The 19,112-nt window shown below is 47.1% G+C and overlaps 1 protein-coding gene across 8 annotated transcripts in view; it reads left to right on the top strand.

Moving 5' to 3' along the window:
• Positions 1 to 1,979: 1,979 nt before the first annotated feature.
• The window catches only part of RRBP1 (ribosome binding protein 1), a 68,803-nt gene continuing 51,670 nt past the window's right edge, over positions 1,980 to 19,112 (top strand). For 4 of the 8 annotated variants that reach the window (XM_055266717.2, XM_055266720.2, XM_063633921.1 and 1 more), the window contains exon 1: positions 2,029 to 2,376. In XM_055266717.2, the coding sequence (XP_055122692.2) occupies positions 2,068 to 2,376 (309 nt within the window). In that variant the 5' untranslated portion in view covers positions 2,029 to 2,067. Of the gene's footprint in view, positions 2,377 to 4,318; positions 4,400 to 19,112 lie in introns of those variants that run through there. The other 4 variants (XM_055266716.2, XM_055266718.2, XM_063633924.1 and 1 more) reach the window with 3 other exon arrangements.

The raw sequence follows: 19,112 nt of genomic DNA on the forward strand, positions 1-19,112 counted from the left end.
TTGCAGAACACATATATACACAAGCCTCTATTCTGTGCAGGTGCTGTGTCGGACGCTGGTTCACAGTGTGGCAGACACTGCCGTGGCCCCCGACATGCCTCCGGGCACTCTTCTGCCAAGGGCTTCTTGCTGCAAGGCTTTCTCCAGCCTGATGTGATGCGGGGGTTAAAGTCCCCCCAGAAGTGCCATTAACCATTGAGGACTAGGAGTGGGTGGATAAATAACCAGGTCCTCACCCCTCAGCTGGGACGTCTCTGGGGCGTGTTCTACACAATTTCACAGCATCCCCAGAGATGCCCAGCCCTGTGTGCCCACACCAGTCACAGGCTTGATATTGGTCCCCTTATTGGCTCTGGCTCATCCCACTTCTCCACCAATGTTTCTTATGATTATCCCCCAAATGAATGATTGCACAAACCCTACTGCCAGGATCTGCTTCTGGAAAAAGATAAACAGTGAACAGGATAAAGGAGGTCCCTGCCCCTGGACAGGCCCTTGAGGGCAGCTGGGTCTTCTCTGGACCTATGTGTCATTCTAGGCTGCTTGTCCAGCTTAGCACTGTATACCGGGCATTCCATAAACACCGGTGAATGAACGAATGAATGAATGAATGAATGAATTTCCTCCCTAAAACCCAGAGGAAGGAGTGATTGTCCTAAGGGAGTATACCCATGTTCAGAAAGGTTAGATGGCCCGGCCCTGGTCAAGTAGGACTCACTGGTAGCAATTGCCAGCCAGAAGCTGGGATTCTTGACTTTCATTTGAAGCAGGGTCTCACTGCTGGAAAATGACTGAGTGTTCCAGAGTTAATCCAGGTTAATTCCTGTTGATTAATCATTAATGGGCTAAGAAACCGCCAAGATTAAAAATAGGAATGAACGGTTTAATTTCAACCCAATCCCTCTTTATTCCCCATGAAGGCTTGTATTTTTCACATCTTTCTAACAACAGCTAGTACACTACCAGTGACAAATGGGGGCAGGGAAGATTGAAAATTGTCCGAGAAATAGATGTTAAGCACGGGATTCTGCAGCAACGGGAGCTAGGGAAGTGATGTGGGGCAGTCTAGGCAGCCTTTGGTCGCTCAGAATCCAAAATTCCAAAGAAGCTGGCTTTGGCTCAAGTTCAAAGGGTTGGCTTTAAGAGACGCTGACATAATGGTTAAAAATCAAGCCTAAAACTATTTTAATTTAAAGACTTGATTGATTATGAAGACTGAGTGTCGGCTGATATTGGGGAGAAAGTCAGGGAATGAGGAAGTACCAGTTGCTCCGTTTTGTGGGACACGATGAGTTTTCTTAGGTCAGAACCTCTCACCTTCCCCATTCCATGGAATACAACGCCACAGAGTGGATTGTAATTATTGCTCTGCCGGCTGCGATTTGGTTATCTTAAATAGACCGTGCCTCAGTTGTACCCTCCCTAACAACGAGGGCGATGACATCCACTTCAATTCCTCGTGCACCTTCTGGCTCTTCCACCCCAATTCCTCCATTTACTCAAGGAAATTCTGGTGCTAATTGCAATCTCTTTGATGTTAAGAACTTGCTCTTCCTGGGCTGACCCCCAGCAGAGCTTGTCCTCATACCCGGCGGCCCGAGAGGGCGCTGCTTCGGGCGAAGTTAGTTGGGTTTAAATAAAGCAGCTTCCTTGGCTGTTCGCGGTTGCGCAACCCTGTTCAGCCACCGCCATGTCAGCCCAGCGGTATCCAGAGGCGCAGGCCCGGGGCCGCCGGGACCCGAACCTTGTGCTTCCCGCCTAGGCAGAGCCGGATCCTAGTCAGAGACTGCTGGGAGCTCCGCGGGCCCATTGTGGGCGGAGCTGGCCAGAGACCCCCTCCCCTCGGCGGGCGGGGCGTTCCTGCTCCGCCCCGCCCCGCGCACGGCCGAGCGCCGCGCCGCTCGGCCCCGCCCCTCCCCGGCCCTGCCCCCTTCACCTCCCCGCAGCTCCTCCCCTCTCCCATTGGCCGAGGTGGAGACCCTCCTCTCTGCCCAATGGCCGCCGCCGCGGCTCGGCCGCCCGCGTCCTGACTGGCCAACGACCGGCAGAGTGGCGGGGTGCGGACCAATGGGAAGAGGCGGCTCGATGAATGGCTGGCCCGGGTGGGGAAGGCAGGAGGCGGCGATCCCGGCGGAGGGGGCCGTTCGCCAGCTCCCAGGCAGAAAGTGCCACGACTCCACACGCGCGCACGCAGCCAGCGAGCGGCCGGAGCGGACGGCAGACGGGGCGGGCGGCGTCAGGGTCGCGGCGTCTACAGCTGCTCGGGGGCGGTTTCTTGGCGGAGGCTTGGCCGGCTCCTCTCTCCCGGCTCCGCGGCGGCGGCGAAGGCGGCGGCTCCTGCCCTCTCTCTTTCCCTTTCGCGTCTCTGGCTGCCAGGTAAGAAACTTGGCCGGGCCCTGCAGCGGCCGCGCGCGGGCCAGGCCGTCGGGGGGCCGGGGCCGGCCGCGCTGCGAGTGACACGTCTCCTCTGCGGCCCCTCCCCCGGCCCGCCCGCCGCCCGCCGCCGCGGCGGTGCACCATCGGGGTCGGGGTCGGACTCGGGGCGGGGGTGCCGGGTGAGTGCAGTGTAGGGGCGTAGGCAGGGCGCGCCCCGTGGTGTGGACCCCGCGGCCCTCGCCGTCGGGGGACCTGCGGCGGCCGGCGGGCGCGACGTGGCGACCGCTCCCTGCCTTCCTCCCTCCCGGCAGGGCCGTCGGGCCGGCCAGCGCGCTCCGAAGTTGGGCGAAGAAAGTTGGCGGCGGAGCGGGGCGGCGCACAGCTGGCGGAGGAAGGGGTTAAGTTTCGGGAAGCCGCCGGATGACGTTGCCGGGCTGGAGTCCGGGCCAGAGGGGTGGGGGTGCGGGCGGAAGGCGGCGGAGGCCGGCCGAGGGGAGGAGGGCGGGATTGAATGGGGGCCCACGGGCCGAGCGCGCCGGTCCCGGGCCGCGGCCCGCTGGCGCTTCTCGGGGCTGGGACGGCCCCCGACGGGGCGGGCCGGGGCCGCAGGGCTCGCTGCGCAGGGACCGGGTCTGTCCACTGCACGGACGCCGGGCGGCCGCGGTGGCAACTTCCCGGAGTGCGGGAGGCGGCTCCCTGCTCCCCCTGGCGGCGGGGCCGGGGCCACCGTTTCCCCAGCTGGGCTGCGCGGAGCCTGGCTCGAGGGCTCCCGGCGGGGGGACGAGGGCGCCCGGGGCCCGGCCCGCCCCGCCCGCGGCCACGATGAATGGGCCGGCGGTGCCAGCCCCGGGCGGAAGCGGACACCTCCGGGCCGGCCAAGCGCGCTGGCACCCGGCCTGGTGCCCGCCCCGGCCCGCCCGGCTCTCCAGGCTCTCCCGCTGCGCTCTGATTAGGGGAGGCAGGCCGGGGTCTGCGCTTCCAGTGGGGCGCCCGCGATGCTTCAGGGACCCCTCCCCTAATAATAAGTCGCGAGTTTTAGCTCTAGAGTGTCCTGGCCGGCGAGGGTGACCCCGACCAAGTTGTTTCGTTCGGGGTCTCCATTTCCCTATCTGCAAATCGGGGCTCCTGTTAGCTTCGATTTGCGAGAAAAGCTGTGGAGACCCAGCACTTGTAGGAAGGAGCCACAAGTGTTGGCTGTTCAATTGGGATGCGTTTGTAGGGGCGTGCGGGACACGGGAGGACGGTGGGGCCTGGCTCCGGCACTGCGGCGGGCGCGGGGCTGCAGAAGTTGCACAGCCAGGGTTCTACACCCCGGGCCACGTACTTGCCGCCTACTCGCAGGTCCCATAGCCCCTCTGAACCCTAGTTTCTTATCTGTGGCCTGGAGACAGCACCACCCACTCACAGGGTCGGGAGCCACGCCGGGAAATGCTGGGACCTTGTACAAACAGAAGGCAATTTGGCAATTACTCTGGGAGGTCAGAGGTTAGGAGATACTGGGAAGCACCAAGGAAATGAAACTCTGAGGGACCTGAGGAGCCTCCCACGTCACTGCTCAGCTGTTCACTCTGCGTGCTGGAACCTTCAGGGTAGGGGCCATCTGGATGGCATTTTCAGGAATTTGGAGAAATGGGCCTGGCAGGGCCTTATATCTCACATTAGATACCTCTTCAGAACTGGGTGTCCCCAGAGACCCAGGACGTCTGTCTGGCACTCCCAGGAAGAACAACTGCGAATGTTACCCCTCCCTGTGCAGCTGGGGGGCATTCTCCCACTGCTCCTGCCTTCCTCCTCACACTCCATGTTTGATTTAACTTCCTGTTAATCCGACACCTAGAGAAATCTGTGACCCTGCAGCATGTCACTTACTGTGTGATGTCTTGACTCGTTTATGAACTTGCCAAAGGTCACTCCCACTATGATCTGCCAACCACTTTCCCTTCCAGAAAGAAGCTTCCGGTTCTGAGGTCCTGGAGGTGCCATTTCCCTCTCTGTTGAAGCAAAGGCCGGGGCAGACCTCCTAGTAGGTGAAGCTTTCCTTTTGCATGGAGCACCGCGAAGCCGGCTTGCAGGGATCTTGGGCCAGTGGAGGCCTGGAGGAGGCTAAGGTTGGGGGAGGGGAAATCAAAAAGGGATCTTGGGGTTTAGAAGCAGAGGGTTTAGAGCTCTAGGCACTATAACAACTCTTACCTTTCATACTTAGGAATCTGCCTCTGAACATTTACAGAGAGATTAAGAAGTTACAGTGGTATCATGGTGTATGAATATTTTTTGGTGATGGGAGAGTTTTAAATAAATCTTAAATTAAGTCACATTTGAGCAATTATGCTCTTTAATGCAATGAGCCCTAACTCAACAGGCTGCAATAATTACATAGCAGCAAACTCAGTTTAAATGGTTGAATGCCAGTGATTGAATTGGAGTATTGGTTTATTATGTAGCAGGGACACCTTTTAAAAGTGTCGGGACTCCAGACTCTTCTTGTCTTTTTAGCCCTGGGAATTTTAACTAATAGATGAATGACACATAGAGGATCAACAGTTCTGTTGAGACAGCAAGTTTTTCTTTGCTAAAATCTTGTTTCAGGAGAAAGAAAAATAATGGTGAAGTCAGAAGGATGAAGGCAGGGACTGTGCTGTCCGTCTGTGCATGCTGGGCCTGCAGTGGTTAAGGCCTGGCCTATAACATCATAAATACTGGTTACACCAGGCGGACAGCCCCCACATACCTGTTAAACTATTCCCAGCTGTCGCATTGGATAAATGAAGCTGAGCCCAATTTGGTTTTTAAGGTTCACTTTTTAGAATCAGATTCCACAACTGTGGTTTACATTTAGGCCTTAAAATAGCCCTGTCATAGAGGGTGGGAATGGTTGTCACCCATTCAGTGGATGAGAACGTGGAGGTCCAGCTGGTCAGAAGGTTGTCAGGCCAGTTCCTGTTGACCAGTTGCTAGGCGATGCGGGCCAGGCCTTCCAAATGTTCCCTCCTGGCCATATACCTCCACCTTCCTGGGGCAGTAATTACCCAAGGGAGGACACAGAACTTGAAGATCAAAATTAAGAGCTTCAGTGGCAGGAAGGTGGGGAGACATTTTGAAAATCTGGCAGTGCTGAAGGTATTTTTCATTTCATTTTTTTCACCAAGGGTCTCCTGTGTGGTGGGCCTTCAAACACTGCAAGTGAGACCTAGTTCTTGCCTGAAAAAGCCACTATCTAGAACTGTGTTGTCCAATACAGTAGCCACACGTAGCAATTTAAGTTTAAAACAATTCAAATAAAGTAAAATTAAAAATTCAATTTCTGAGTCAAATTAGCCACATTTCAGGTGCTCGGTAGTCACAAGTTGGTCAGCGTGGCTGTAGATGGTTTCCACCATCACAGAAAGTTCTGGACAGTGCTGATCTAGAGGCAGCTGGTGTTCTCTAAACATTCATGTCCCTGTTCCTCTTGATCATGTGGTAATATGTTGAACCACATGAAATTGCCCTCTGTAGGTCAAAACCAGTTGACTAGTGGCAGTTGATACACTTCACCTGATAAGATCTCACCCTGAGAAAGCATTAGTCCCGCCTCTTTGTGTGCATTGTAAACTGCATTCCAAGAAAAAAGAGTGGGAGGGGGGCCGCACAGATAGTGGCCCTGTCCGGGAGAGATTTTTTACCCAATGCCCTCAGCATCAAAATGGTGACTTGTAACAAAGACAGAAAATAAATAGATATTAGGTAAAAAGTGATGGCTTGTAAGGGAAGGTAAATGTTTAATTTTATGTAACAGTGCCTAGGCAAGGAGGCACTCTCACTTAGCATATGGAAAATTAGTTCAGGGGCCTCCTCGGAGAATGTTCTCTTAGGCAGACAAATTCTGGCTGAGTCTCCTGAAGCAGACAACCAGACTCCCCCCAAAACCAGACATATCTGTGTGTCCTTTATGTGCATTCAGTAACATATGTCTTCCACCTGTCAACAATGGGCAGTAACTTTAACTTACCAAGAACATTTTGTGATTTCTAACTTAGATTTTTTTGGCAAGATTAGAATACCTGCCCAGTCCCGAAACCTTTTGAGTTCCGAAATATTGGAGTTCCAGTGTTCTTGGGTGGCATAAATTGGTTCCTACACCGGTGACTATTTACACAGCTCTGTTATTCTCCATATAACTTTTTTTTCTTTTTCTTTTTTCTTTTTTTTTTGAAACAAAGTTTCATCTTGTTGCCCGGGCTGGAGTCCAGTGGCATGATCTCGGTTTACCACAACCTCTACCTCCTGGGTTCAAGCGATTCTCCTGCCTCAGCCTCCCAAGTAGCTGGGATTACAGGCATGCGCCACCACGCCCGGCTAATTTTGTATTTTTAGTAGAGACGGGGTTTCACCATGTTAGTCAGGCTGGTCTAGAAGTCTGACCTCAGGTGATCTGCCCTCCTCAGCCTCCCAAAGTGCTGGGATTATAGGCATGAGCCACCGTGCTTGGCCTCCATATAACTTTGAAAGGATCATTGGGCAGTACTGGGGAAGAATTTTTGAATTCTTGGTAGTACTTGTGGGCTCATCTTAGTATTAGTACTCTGTAAAGAATAACATAAAACCAAAGTTTAACTTTAAAGGAAGAAGCTGAATGATGGACAGCTACTTGATCTCTTTCTGGTCAGAAAGGAGGCCCACTAAGACTACTGGAAGTTACAGACTATTTATAGTGATAATGAATATCATCTGCTGACTCAAAAGTTGGAATGAAAGACCGTCTTGAATTCAAATCTTTAATTCTGTATCCTGGGCAAGGTATAAGCAAACAAGGTCTGTTAGGCTGTCTTGAGAGGAATTCCAAACTGGTGCCTTGTGTGAACTGAACTTGGCCTTCACATGGAATTTGTTTCACTGACCTCATGTTATTAAGCAATTGAGTCACCTTTTAAAAATGGAAATTTTTTTTTCATTAAAATCTAGATTTTTTTGGGCTGGGCACAGTGGCTAATCCCTGTAATCCCTGCACTTTGGGAGGCCAAGGTGGGTGGATCGCTTGAGCCCAGGAGTTTGAGACTAGCCTGGGCAACATGGCAAAACCCCATCTCTATAAAGCATACAAAAACTAGCCAGTCATGGTGGCATGTGCCTGTAGTCCTGGCTACTCAGGTGGCTGAGGCGGGAGGATCATTTGAACCTGGAAGGTGGAGGTTGCAGTGAGCCAAGATCACACTACTACATTCCAGCCTAGGCGACAGAGTGAGACTCTGTCTCATAATAAAAAACAAAAACAAAATCTAGATTTTTGGGTTCTCTAGGGGAAAATGGGAATTTCTGACTACACCAGGTTGACTTTCTTGTGTGGCAGCCGTGTACTGTGGTTGTCCTCTCTGGGCGGGGCCTGTGCTGTCAGTACCCAGCATCCTACCCGAATTTATGTTACGTGCTTGGGTATTGGCAGTCCCTCAGGGTGCTGGGGGCTGTCCGGTGTGACCGGACTAGTCATCAGCATGTCCCATGGAGCTGCTGTGTGGAGCAGTGGGGGAAGCACTGGTTGGGTGTTCTAATCCCTGGAATAAATGAGTAACTTTGGACATGACTTCTCTTCCCTGGGCTTCAGTTTCCTCCTCCTATAAAATGAAACTAGGCCAGCTAGCTCCACCTTTCAGGCCACAAACCTCAGTTTATCCTTAACGCCTCGCCGTCTCATACCTGTACCCTGTATGCAGCAGGTCCCATGAGCCCTACCTTCCAGACAGAGCCAGAGTGACCGTTCTCACCACTTCTGCCTTCTCCCTGGTCCAAATAGCTCTTACCTTTTGATTTTTTATTTCTGAGAGGGTCTTGTTCTATCACCCAGGCTGGAGTACAGTGGCGCAATCACTGCTCACTGCAGTTACAACATTGCAGGCTCAGTTAATCCTCCTGCCTCAGCCTCCTGGGTAGCTGGTACCACAAGTGCCTGCTACCACACCCAGTGAATTTTTAAGTTTTTTTGTAGAAATGGTGTCTCGCCACGTTGCCTAGGCTAGTCTTGAACTCCTGGGCTAAAGGAGTCCTCCTGCCTTGGCCTCCCAAAGTGTCAGGGTTGTAGGCGTGAGCCAGCACGCCCAGCCTGCTCTCACCTCTGCCTTGGGTTATTTCCCAGCCTCCGGTGGGCGCCCTGCCTTTGCCTATACCCCCTGCCTTCTAGTCTGTTGCCAGAGCAGACCATGTCACTCCTCTGTTCAAGACCCTCCTTGGTCAAGGTCTCCAGTGGCCTGTCAGGGCACTTTTGTTCTGGCTTCACTCCTACCGTCTCCCTGTCCTCTGCTGCAGCCACGGTGGCCTCTGTTCCTCAGGCGTGCTTCTGCCTCAGGGCCTTTGCGTCTACTTTGGCCTATCCCTAAGAGCTTTTCCTTAGATGGCACATGGCTGGCTTCCTCGTCTCCTTCAGGCCTGTTGGCTACCCTGTGTGGAGTGACAGCCTCTGATGCTCCCCCACGCCCACTCCCTGCCCCACTTCTCTGCGTCACTTTCTCTTCATCACCCCCTGACATGTCCTGTATTTGACTGACTTTGTCATCTCCCCCTCTGAAGCGTAAGCTCTACCAGTGCAGGGATGTAGCTTTTGTTTCCTGAGGTATATCCAGTGTCGAGGGCAGTGACTAGCACGCGGTAGGTGCCCATTCTTGCTCAGCTAATGGAGATGATTTTGTAGCGCCGGCGTTCTGGGAGTATATCATGTAGCCCGAAGGAGTCTGGATTCCTAGAGCATCACATATAAATACAAAAACATATTCCAGAGCCAAATGCAAGTGAAGTTGGGATTACCTCCAGCCTGCCTCCAGTTGAGAAATTGACAGTCATATTCAGAGGGCACTGTTAAATGTGGACATCCTGCCCTGCCAGCGGAGGCTGGGGTTTGAAGTGAACCTTAGGAGACAATGTGGATGCTGGCTGTCTCCTGGGAGCCCTCAGTCTCCAGCCTGGTTAGATTCATCTCAGTGTCTCTGGGAGTCCATCATGCATGGCACCCTGACAGAACTGGGCCCTTCCCAGGTGCTTGCACCAGTTCTGGGGAGGAGACTTGGCTGTGAGCATCCTTTAATTCCTCGTATAACCAACGAGTGTGAGGTGGGCCTTGCAGAGTCACTGAGCATTTCAGTGACAACACACTCACCAGGAAACAGAACGTTTGTTTTGGGTGTGAATAGTGTGCTGGCTTGCTCTGAAAAGAAGTAGATTTTGTGTTTAGTGGGCAAAAGTGTTCCTTAGGTTCCTTAGGGGGAGAAGAGGAAATCTGTTTCTTTTTTTTTTTTTTTTTTGAGAGGGAGTCTCACTCTGTCTCCCAGGCTGGAGTGCAGTGGCGCATCTCAGCTCCCTGCAAGCTCTGCCCTCAGGTTCACGCCATTCTCCTGCCTCAGCCTCGTGCTGGACTACAGGCGCCCACCACCACGCCCAGCTAATTTTTTGTATTTTTTTTAGTAGAGACGGGGTTTCACCATGTTAGCCAGGATGGTCTCGATCTCCTGACCTCGTGATCCACCCGCCTCGGCCTCCCAAAGTGCTGGGATTACAGGCGTGCGCCACCCAGCCCGGCCGGGAGAATTCTCATAGTTGGCATTACATTTTATTTCCTCTTGGTCAGTCCTCATCCTGCTAGGAAGTGAGGGAGGGGACAAGGTTCCTCTCCTGCCTCATCTCATGGTGTTTTTCTTTTCTCAGAGGAATTTTGTGTAGCAGTCTGCTAAGTAGGAGGAGCAATGGCTGAGGCAGGGTGGTCTGGTTGGGAAGAGGCAATACTAGGTCCAGCCCCATCCTTTGTTTCTCCTCTTCTCTCCTGTTGATTTTAGGTGAAGAAGAGTAGATACTAGATTTCTAGCCCTTTCTAATGGGAATGTCTGACCTACTCATTTTACTTGCAAAGGTGAAAGACCCTTGTTCAAACCCAGGTGGTGTTTTTTTTGAAGTTCTCATTCAGTGATTAAAGTGTACAACTCAACTGCATTAAATTGGTTTTTAATTAAGTCTGATCCTGAATAGGAATTAGATGTAGCTTTAGTTTTATGAATACATTTTTATTTCCTTGGTAGTTCTAGGTATTTGTAGTAATTAGAAAGGAAAGTCTTAATTTTCAGAATAGTAATCACAGTGATTGAGGGGAGGAAGGAGTCAAGGCTGAAGAATAAATGAATTATTGAAACTCTTAATGAAAAGTCTTATTGGTGATGTGTCAAAGGACTCTTAAAAGGTCAACTTTAGCCACTGCTCTGAAGCTCAGTCTTTTCTATCTTAAGTCATATCCCTCTTAAGTTGGAAGATCTGGAGACTTATTCTGTACAGTTTGATTTTAAAAAGACTGCAGGTGGGCCGGGCATGGTGTCTCAGCCTGTAGTCCCAGCACTTTGGGAGGCTAAGGCAGGCAGATCACCTGAGGTCAGGAGTTCGAGACCAGCCTGGCCAACATGGTGAAACCCTGTCTCTACTAAAAATACAAAAACTAGCTGGGCATGGTGGCGCATGCCTGTAATCCCAGCTACTCGGGAGGCTGAGGCAGGAGAATCGCTTGAACCCGGGAGGTGGAGGTTGCAGTGAGCCGAGATCACACCACTGCACTCCAGCCTGGGCGACAGAGTGAGACTCCATCTCAAAAAAAAAAAAAAAAAAAAAAGAAAAGAAAAAAGAAAGACTTAAGGACAGCAAGGTGGCATGGCCTCAGGACTATAAAGGGCTGTGGGTCCCACTGAGTCACTGCCCTGTCAGGTCAGGAGGAGACTGCCTGCCTTGACCCTGGCCTCAGTTACTTCCTGTCTGTGAAGGGAGCAATCCTGTGTGGGTGTGAGCACTGGGAAGTGGTAGTAGTAACAGGGCTCCGTAACAGATTCTTCAGGCCTTAAAGATGCTCTTCCTGCAGGATCTGTGGGGCACGTTTTCCAAGGAAATATGACACACATTTTAAACTCTTTATTAAAGTAAAATATATACAGAAAAATGCACTATCATGAGTCTACACAATAAGTATCCACAAGCTAAACACGCTTGTTTAACCAGCAGATCAAGAAATAGATTATTCCCGACCTCCCCAACCTCCTTTTGTGCCCCCCTTCCAGCTGCTGCCCATCCGTGGGCAGGGAATACCTGCTCTCTTCTTAATAATACCAGTGATTGATTTTGCTTGTGTTTGAACTTGATGTAAATGGACTCCAACGGCATATGCTCTTTTGTGTCTTTCACTCACCGTTATGTGTAAGACTTGTCAGGTTGTTGGGGTAATTGTAGTTTGTTCATTTTCATTGTTCACTATTCCAGCATGTGAATATATGAGTTTATTCACATTACTGTAGGTGGGTACTTGGAGGGTTTCCAGTTTGGGGCTATTAATGCCACAGACTTTTGGTGAATATCTATACACATTTCCATTGGGTCTGTACACCTAGGAGTGGAATTGCAGGACCAGAAGGTGGTAGGTGCTTGGCTTTAAAAGAAAGTGCCAGACTTTTTGTCTGAAGTGCTTGTACTAATTTATACTCCCACCAACAGTATATGAATGAGACCTTGGAATATATTATCAAGTGGCTGATTATAAAAGGAACCAAAATGAATTTTGAGTTACCGTTGATAATAAATAAGAAATGACTCACTCAGGCTGAAGTTCTCCGCTGTCACAGAGATAGGATGTTTGGTTGGCAGTATTCGTTAATCAAAGGTGGGCCTTGGGAAAAGAGCTTGTGAGAGGGTCAGATTTTATTGCCGATGAGCAGGTGATATTTCCTAATATAAACCTGAGTGGAAATGCAGCTCTTCTCGAAGGAATTAATGGAAGAGAATTCAGCAAAGCTCATATCTTGAGATTGAATTCTTCATCGGAACTCTTCCCCCACAGAGTGAATTTCTTAAAAACAAAAGAACCAATAGTTGGGTACCAGACCTCGTTTAGCTCTGGCCCACGCGTTTCTAATTAGAAGCTCTGCCCACCTCCAGGGGTTGGCGGTGTCGGGATACTCCTGCAGGAGCCCTTTCTCCCTGGCCCACCTAGTAATGAAGGATGGTATATCCAAGTCCAGAGTTGGTAATAGTCTCCCTGGCACAGCCAGCCTCCTGGCACATGGCAGCCACGTGCCCCCTTTTCTTTGAAGAGCATGGTTGGCTGGGATTTGGCTTGGCTGTTGGGGGCGACAACACTGGGTTTCTGGTGATAGAATAGGCTGGGTGGCCTGAACCAGTCTTCTAACTTGCTGGATGGCCTGGACAAGAGGTAAGTGACATTAAAAATACCTTCTGACAAACCTAGAATGGAAGACACTGAGGCAGGCCGTGAAAGGAGTGACCCAAGAGGATAAGGACAACCATGGGGGCCTTTGGCAAAATGGGCAAACTCTCAAGTTCTGATAGCATCTCCAGGCACAGGGGGCAGAGATTAATGCTGGCAGCATGATAGGACACAGGCTCCCTGAGTTGGAACCACAAGGGGCCATGACACCTTCATGGAGAAGGGGTGTCAGAGTTAAGCCCATTCTCACCCTACAGGCAGGGTAGGGAGGGGCACATTCTGAGAAGTGGGTATCACAAGTTGTCCCTCATATGGATCCCATGACCTGAGTAGTGGGAGACTCCAAGCTGATTTGAAGATTTTTTTATTTGAGAGTGGATCTGCACAGCTAGTGTTCCTGGGCCAGTCCAGGGGCGAGCAGATCTTTGAAGGACTGCACCTTTATCCTAGGCTCACCGAATTCCCAGATGTAATTATCAAACGAAAGAGAACAGTCCATAGTTAGGAACAACTAAATGCAAAGGATGAAAGCACTGAATGAGGACCAGCAGGAACAGATCTCAGAAAACATAATGGACTTGTTGACATAGATTTTAAAGGCCTTACTCAAACTAATAGGCAAGATTGAAAATACCTGTGAGGAAGAGGAAACTATACAATGACCTAGCAAATTTGAAAAAGGAGCCAGGAACAACTTGTAGACATGAAAAGTTCATGTCTTTATAATAAAAATCTAACAGATGGGTTTACTAGCAGATTACATAAAACTGAAGAGAGTGAATGACCTGGAAAGTAGAGAAGAAGAAATATCATTTAGAGAACCACATAGATGAATAATTTGTAAGACCAATTAAGATTCAGGAAGAGTAGATTCAGAAGTGTCTCTAATTGGGGTTCCAGGAGAGGAGCGAGGGAGGACAGTGCCAGTACTTGAAAAGCTAATGACTGAGAATTTTGTGGAATGCGTAAGACACCCAACCAAAACCCAAGCAGGGTAAATAAAAATAAATCCACATGTAGACATTTAGTGATACAGCAACTCAAGGGAAAAATTCAACAATGAGAGTGAAAAGATCGTTTTAAGACAAAAACCCAAGATAGCTCCTGACATATCTTTGCTAAAGGAACTTCTGAAGAAAATTCTTGGAAGGAAGGTGATGGCAAGTGGGAAAAGATGATGAGTAAAGAAAGTGGTAAATATTTGGACAGTTCTAAATACATGTAAAAGAATAATGTTGGAGAGGCTGGAACAAGGATAAGATTAAATACATGAAAACAGTAATGTCTAAGTTGGAAGGGATAATAGAATTAATTTGGGGGGTAAAGATTTGTTTAAGTTTGAATTTTGTGAGTGCTGTGTTACGTTTTTTTTTTTTTTAAAGGTAATTGCTAAAGAGTAGAAACAATGAAAAAAAAAAAGAAAAGAATCCTACACTACTCATTTTGATGCCAGCCAACCTTGTTACAAAACTTGACAAGAATGGTAGGAGGGAAGAAAACCATCAGTCAGATCTCATACCTGAAAAGATAAACCAAATCCAGCAGTATGTATGACTAAATCGTTTTATCCTAGGAATTCAAACTTGGTTTAACGTTTAAAAATAAATTTATATTCACCTTCCACACCTACGGGTTATAGGAGTAGAACAGTATGATTATCTTAATAGATATAGATAAAGTATTTGATAAAATTCAACATCTATTTATGTAAACTAGGAATAAGAAAGCAACCTCTTTAACCTGATAAAGGATGTCTACAAACAGGCTTTAGCAAATCTCACACTAAAGAGAGACACCTAAATCTTTCCCTTTGATATGAGAAAAACAGAATACTTGCTGTCATTCCTTCTCTTTAGCACTGTATTGAAGGTCCTGCCCTGTGCAGAAATTCAAGAAAAATTAAGCAGATGATAGGAAATTGGGAAGAAAGAAACAAAACTGTGATTCCTATGCTTATATATGTAGAATTTTTTTTTTTTTAATCGACAGATGTGTTACTAGAATTAGGCAAGTTGCTGTGGGGGAAAAAATCACCCTACCGTAATCAGTTACGTTTCCGTATACCAGCAACAAGCAGAAAACGAAACTTCGGAGCTACCGTTTGTAAGAGTGTGAAAACTATGAAAAACTAAGAAGTAACTCTGAAAACGTGTAAGACTCCATGGTGTGTATTATTTTCCATCTGGATACTTGGGTTGTTCTGTTTAGATTTGATCCTTATAATCGTATACATTAGCACATATGATCCTGATATGATATTGAGTAGACGATTGATTCATCACTTACCATATTTGATGTGGTGAGGTTTGATTTGATACAGTATAGATGAAACTGACCCCTGCTTTGGGGAGACAGATGTTTACCCCACTAAGAACTCCCTTGTGGGCTCTAGTGCATCTTAACTGTTCATGTCCATTTTGAGACATCAGTTCTTGATTCTTACTGCATAGGCATGCTGTCTTCCTCAGTAGGGTGAAGCCTGTAGGCTTCTTGGAAGTTCACAGAAGATTTAGATCTGTTTAAATACCTACTTTCCAAAGACTGTTATTTGGAGAGACACCAAAAATTGTCAATTCTTTATTTTTTTCCCCCCTCAGGCAGAGAAATTGAATCTGAAATGGCTGATGAATAAGCAAAGGCTTATAATAGAGTACATTTCTATTTTTAGTGTTTCAATTCTTCTTTAAAATGAGTAACATTGTTTCTTTAAAATAGGAAGTCCATTATATGTATCCTCTTAGAAATGAAATAAATTTTTTCCGACTCTTTGTTACTGCATTTTCTCTTAGTTTCTTTGGGTTAAAAAAAATCAGAGATTGCACTTAAAATTTTAGGTCAACTGATGTGAAACCCACTTCTGCAACACTTAGAAACATTACACAGTTAGTAAGCAGTCTTTAAAATGCATAGTAGTGCATTCACAAGGTAGGGAAAGAGATGACCAGAGTTCTTAAGCCAAGGTTGCAGCGAGTGACTGGGACCTGCAGTGAGCTGACCCTGGGACAGGAGTAGGGGTGCGGTATTATCGATCGAAGTCATCTGAGTCTTTAGCTTTAATGTCCAGGGGGAATAGGATTTTGTCTGAGACCAGGAATGGGAACTGAGCCTTCTCTCACATCCCCCTGTAAGACTTGAACCCTTGAAGGGCTGTACCCTCCATGGGAGGACAGACTAGAAAGAACACCTGCCCAGCAGTAGCAAGGGGAGATGACAGGTAAGAATTTATCTGTTTTGTCCTGGGCAAGGGAGACACAGTCTCCTGATAATTTGTAAGAGGAGACCATGCCTCTTGTAAAAGTTAGTCCCTGGCTGGTCTTCCCCGAGGGCCTAGTTGAAGCAAAGATAAAACAGCTCATTAGAGGCAGGCCCACAACTCAGCCCATTAAGGGTTACCAGTGATAAAGCCCCACCAAAGATATAATATAAAATCACTATTAAAGGTAGAAAAGAAGACAATGAAAAATAGAAAAGCCAGTCAGACTTAAAAAACAAATGGAATAACTCGAAGGACTGATTATAGAGCTGGTGAGATCCAGCTGAAGATTGGAGTGTAGGTCTAACGAGTTCTCCAAATGGTAGCACAGAGAGATTGAGGTCTCAGTAGGAGCTCTACCAGGAAGGAATAGGGAGCAGACCATTTTCAAAGAACTGAGTGGCCAAGGATTTTCCAGAATTGAAGAATAACATAACTCCTCACACTCAGCACAGTGAGCCTGAATAAGTTAAATGTACACTTAAAAACATTTTGCTGAATCCTTAGAACCCCAGAAATGGATCTTAAAAGTAATGAGAGATTAAAAAGATATTATAAAGGAATGACAAATAGACTGACAGTGTGTTTCTAAACATCTCATCAAGAAAAGGCCGGAAGACAAGTGAAATAACATCTTCAACATGATGACAGAAAACTGTCAGCATGGAATTCTGTCCTCAGTTAATCCATGAAGGTGAAGTAAATTTTCTCAGGGCTTTAAGGACTGAGAAAGTTTATGAAGGAGAGATCCTTGCTGAAAGAACTACTCAAGGGTGTACTTTGGCAAGACCATAAAAAAAGGAATGAGATGCATGTAGCAGTGATGAGCAGATGGCCAGCATTTGGGTCAACAAGCAAGTATCAGCTGTCTGGAACCAAACAACACTGACCAGTCCAGATGTGTGTGTGATGGGGGCTTGTCATGGGGAAGGGCAGCAGACCTAAGACCTTGTAGGTAGTTTGACCACTGTGGAAGCAGCTGGAGACATTCATGAAATTCGGTCATGTATGGATGTTAGGAAGATGTGTTAGCATCACAGCTTGTAGGATGAAGCCATAGCAGTACTTAGGGGGAAATTTATTGCCTTAAATATTTGCTGCAAGAAAAGAGAAAGGACTGGAAGTTGATACATGGCCATGTCAGGAAGTTAGAAAAGAGAATAAACCAGTGGAAGATGGAGGAAGGAATAATGAATATTAATTTTATAGATTGGATCACAAACCCAGCAGCTGGTCCTAGAATCATTGAAATTGATGTTGTTAAATTGTATTGAAATTGTTAAAAATCAGCACTCTAGCCACCGTTCCCCCTTTAAGAAAAGATCTCAGAACACTAATCCTGACGGTTTTATGGGCAAGTTCTTCCAGATCTACAAAGAACAGAAAACCCTACCTTTACACAAGCTATCCCAAAGAATAGGGGAAAAGGAATGATTTTTAGCTCATTCTATGAGACTCAGGAGACCGTAATACCAAGATCAGAGAACAGTCTGAGAATCACCTCTGATTTTTCTCATTTTAAAATACACATAGAAATCTCACATAAAAATGTGAACAAACCACATCTAGTGATGTGTTAGAAAAGAATCTCCATTGAGAAACATTTATACCATAGAAACTTTCTGTGAACTGGCATTATTAGACTGTGCATTACTGTAATTCCACATATTTCAGATTAAAGGAGAAAATATCAACTGGTAAAGACAAAGCAATTGGTAAAATCCAATACTCAATTATATTAAAAAGATAACTAGGAATATAAGACATGCTACTTAACCTGAGGAAAGATTTCTGCCAGAAACCTGCAGTTGGTATGACACTGGTAGTAAAACATTAGAAGTAGTAACTTGTGAATGCTACAAGGCAGCTTATTGCACAGACTCTGCTCAGCACTGCATCAGAGTTCTCAGCCAGCTCTGTTAAGCCAAGAAAAAGAAATGAGATCATATGGTTTTGAAAGCAAGAAACAATACTGTCTTTTTTTCCACAGCTTACTTTTTATTAAAAAAAATCGGAAAGAATCTACAAACTCCTGGATTTGACAAGAACATAGATGATAGCTGGGTAGATGATACATATGCAGAAATGAATTACTTTGCTGGTTGTCTGTAGCTGAGGAGTAGAAGAAGTAATTTACAAAAGATATTCTAACCATCAACAAAACAACATGTAAGACATTTATGGAGAAAATCATTAAAATCTTATAGAAGTATGGAAGAAAACTTTTTTTTTTTTTTTTTAAGAGACAGGGTCTTGCTATGATGCTCAGGCTAGTGTTCACCTCCAAGGCTCAAGTGATCTCCTGCCTCAGCCCCCCAAGTAGCTCGGACTAGAGACATGAACCACTGTGCCTGGCTTCGAAGAAAACATTTAAATCAGTGCAGTGCTCTAGCATACCATATTCATTGACAGATAGCTTCTATAGTTAGAAATATCAGTCCTTCCTAGGTTCGTGTATAAACTCAGTGTGATTCAAATACAAATTCCAGTAGAAATTTTGTAGGGGATGCTTAAGCTGAAAATGTGGCATTGATGCAGGGCATAAATATAACAGTGGAACAAAGTGTAGAATCTAGAAACAGATCCACTGAATGGCACAGAGGTGGCCATCTGAGTCTGTGAGGGAAGGAAAAGACCCGTCAGGAAATGGTGCTGGGTAATTAAACTGATGGGGAAAGTTTTATCACTGTTTCCTGTCACATACCAAAGTAAATTCCTGGTGATTGAAAACCTGACTTTGAAATGCATTATCAAAGTCTTTTGAAGAAAATAACTTATAAACAGTAAAACAACTTCTGTCACAATGGTTGTCTCCAGGAAGCGACCCTGGATGGCTGGCTTCAGGGGTATAAAGGAGATTTTTCACTCTGTATATGGTAGACATGTCACACTACAATTTTGTGTGATAGCATAAATTTTTAAAACCTAAAAGCATAGGAGTATGGATAATAATTTGTGGTTCAGCTATGTAATATAGGAGTGAAAATAAATAAGCCCCAGCCTGGCCAATATGGTGAGACCCCGTCTCTACTAAAAACTACAAAAATTAGCTGGGCATGGTGGCACACGCCTGTAATCCCAGCTACTCAGGAGGCTGAGGCACAAGAATGGCTTGAACCTGAGAGGCAGAGGTTGCAGTGAGCCAGGATCATGCCACTGAGCTCCAGCCTGGGCAACAGAGAGAGACTTTGTCTCAAAAAAACAAAAAGAATAAACCAAAGCTATATGTATCTATATGAATATTCTCACAAAGTTTAGTCAAAAAATGTTACC

Source organism: Symphalangus syndactylus, chromosome 24 (assembly GCF_028878055.3).
Source record: "Symphalangus syndactylus isolate Jambi chromosome 24, NHGRI_mSymSyn1-v2.1_pri, whole genome shotgun sequence".
In the NCBI taxonomy this organism is placed as follows: domain Eukaryota; kingdom Metazoa; phylum Chordata; class Mammalia; order Primates; family Hylobatidae; genus Symphalangus; species Symphalangus syndactylus.